Raw genomic sequence first — 2500 nt, forward strand, 5'->3', positions numbered from 1 at the left:
AAGTTCTACATTAATCACAATAGCTATAACTGGTTCTTAGTATATCGGTAAAATCTTATCTACAACCATGCATGTCCTCTTGCGACGACATACAGTAGAAATGATGGGTAGAAAATCTCGTATACTATGATACTTAACACCGTAATGATAGTAATTCGAATCCTACAGCAAATATTAGGGTCATGGCAGGTAGACGTGGCATGGGGGGCGTTGGGGAAAATTGCTAGGAAACTACCTGCTACATCTCACTTGCCAGGGGCATCATTGGTGGTCCCTTTCATGCTTTTCAAGGGGGTCTACAAATGAGGTAAACGTTATCCAGCCTTTAATTAAAGTTATATTACATTATGTATATATATATATATATATATATATATATATATATATATATATATATATATATATGTATGTGTGTGTGTGTGTGTATGTATGTATGTATATATGTATATATGTATGTATATATATATATATATATATATATATATATATATATCAGTGACATCATACAGATTCACACCATCTCTCTCCCCAGGGAAAGCCATGGTGACGGGCGTGAGCTCAGGCCTTGGAAATAAGCCGACATCAGATCCCGTGGCCAATCTTGCCATAAGGCAGTGTGTTCTCAACTCCACAGGAATGGTAAGGAATCGTGTTTAAAAAAAATGATCATACCCTTAACCATCTAAGGTACCTGTCCATATAATTCTTAGACGCGACTCGAGTGTTCCTTTTTTTTTACTGAACCGCTCCCCCTCCTCAGCTGGGTCCGGACATGGGCATCGACAGAATGGCGGTCGGTGCGAGCGTGTCCCTGCTCTCTCCGCCCGATCTTGGCTCTGCCGTGTTCGTGGCCGCCACCAGCACCTGCCCTGTGCCCTCCACGCTCAAAATCACCGATTATATCAAGTGCATCAAGAAGGTGTGCTTAGCCAGCGCTGTGGTGCCGGGAATGGCGCCACCAGGCTTGCCTGCTCCTACTATGTCCATCCGCGATATGGCCTTCTAGGAGGTCATGGCGAGGAGGAGGAGGAGGAGGAGGAGGAGGAGGAGGATGAGAATGATGATGATGATGATGATGATGATGAGAATGATGATGATCCATATCTCGCATTATTATCTCACTTTTTCTTTGCTGTTTCTTACAATATTATGTGTAAAGAAACACTCACATACGAATAATAGTTGAATGGTAATTTTCAAATTCAAAACATTCATATAGATGATACAACTATTATATTCATGGAAGTCGAGTACACGCAAACATATACACACACACGCCCACCCATTTGCACACACATACACACACACACACACACACACACACACACACACACACACACACACACACACACACACACACACACACACACACACACACACACACACACACACACACATACACACACACACACACACACACACACACACACACACACACACACACACACGCGCACACACATACACACACGCGCGCGCGCGCGCGCGCAAGTCGAATACATGCAAACATATACCCACACTCACACCTATTCACACACACGCCGCACGCACGCACGCACACACGCACACACACACATATATATATATATATATATATATATATATATATATATATATATATATATATATACATATATATACATATACATATAAACATATATACATATATATATATCTATATATATATATATATATATATATATATATATATATATATATGTGTATGTGTGTGTGTGTGTGTGTATACATACACACCACACACGCTAGTTGTGGTGTATAAGATTAGTTATTTCATGTTTTTGTCAGTGTTAATCATTACTTTTGGATAGGGAAACTTGAGAGCAAATGAGACAATTCATTTGACAATAAATAATTTTAAAATGCTATAAGGACCACACCTGTCTTTTTATATACCTTCTTTACACTTTTGGCTGCCATTGTTCGTTGACGTTTCTCCCTTTGTACATGCATAGCTTATTTAGAGAACAGCTATTGTTATCACTTGCGGACGAAGGTAGTAGAACTAGGAACGAGAAGAGCTGATTGCTACCGGACTGAATGACTTATAGGCCGCAGTGTTTACTTTTTTTTCTTCCCTTTTTTACATAACGCATTAACACTCGATTTCTACAAACTTGAATTCTTCCTAAACATCATAAGCGATTGGTATTGAGTACCACAACACATATTTGGAAAATAAATGAAAAAACATATTTGAAGAAAAATAAATAAATAAAACAAATACCTGACAAACCTAACACCTACGCATTTGTAATCAATGTCCCTTAGGCCTATACTCCTAGCAACAAAATTTGTATGTGTAATATTCGCATCACGATTTTCAAATATTTTGTAAACATTGGAAAACATCACTATTGAGGAACAGACTGAGATTAAGAACTGCGTATTTATCATTATGAGACGCGATAGCCTATCGTAGCATTGTCTAGAATATTAGCATTGGAATGCTATAATGTGCATTGCAGGAATTGACAGTATTGTT

At 38.5% G+C, this 2500-nt stretch overlaps 1 protein-coding gene across 2 annotated transcripts in view; it reads left to right on the forward strand.

The window, feature by feature from the left end:
* Positions 1–1459, forward strand: part of LOC122261406 (uncharacterized) — a 4240-nt gene extending 2781 nt beyond the window's left edge. For both annotated transcript variants that reach the window (XM_043029036.2, XM_043029043.2), the window contains exons 4-5: positions 533–639; positions 761–1459. In XM_043029036.2, the coding sequence (XP_042884970.2) occupies positions 533–639; positions 761–1006 (353 nt within the window). In that variant the 3' untranslated portion in view covers positions 1007–1459. The remainder of the gene's footprint in view (positions 1–532; positions 640–760) is intronic.
* The last annotated feature ends 1041 nt before the right edge of the window (positions 1460–2500 follow it).

The sequence above is a fragment of the Penaeus japonicus genome, unplaced genomic scaffold (assembly GCF_977035675.1).
Source record: "Penaeus japonicus unplaced genomic scaffold, GWHDUDI00000001_assembly GWHDUDI00000012, whole genome shotgun sequence".
NCBI classification, from domain to species: Eukaryota; Metazoa; Arthropoda; class Malacostraca; order Decapoda; family Penaeidae; genus Penaeus; species Penaeus japonicus.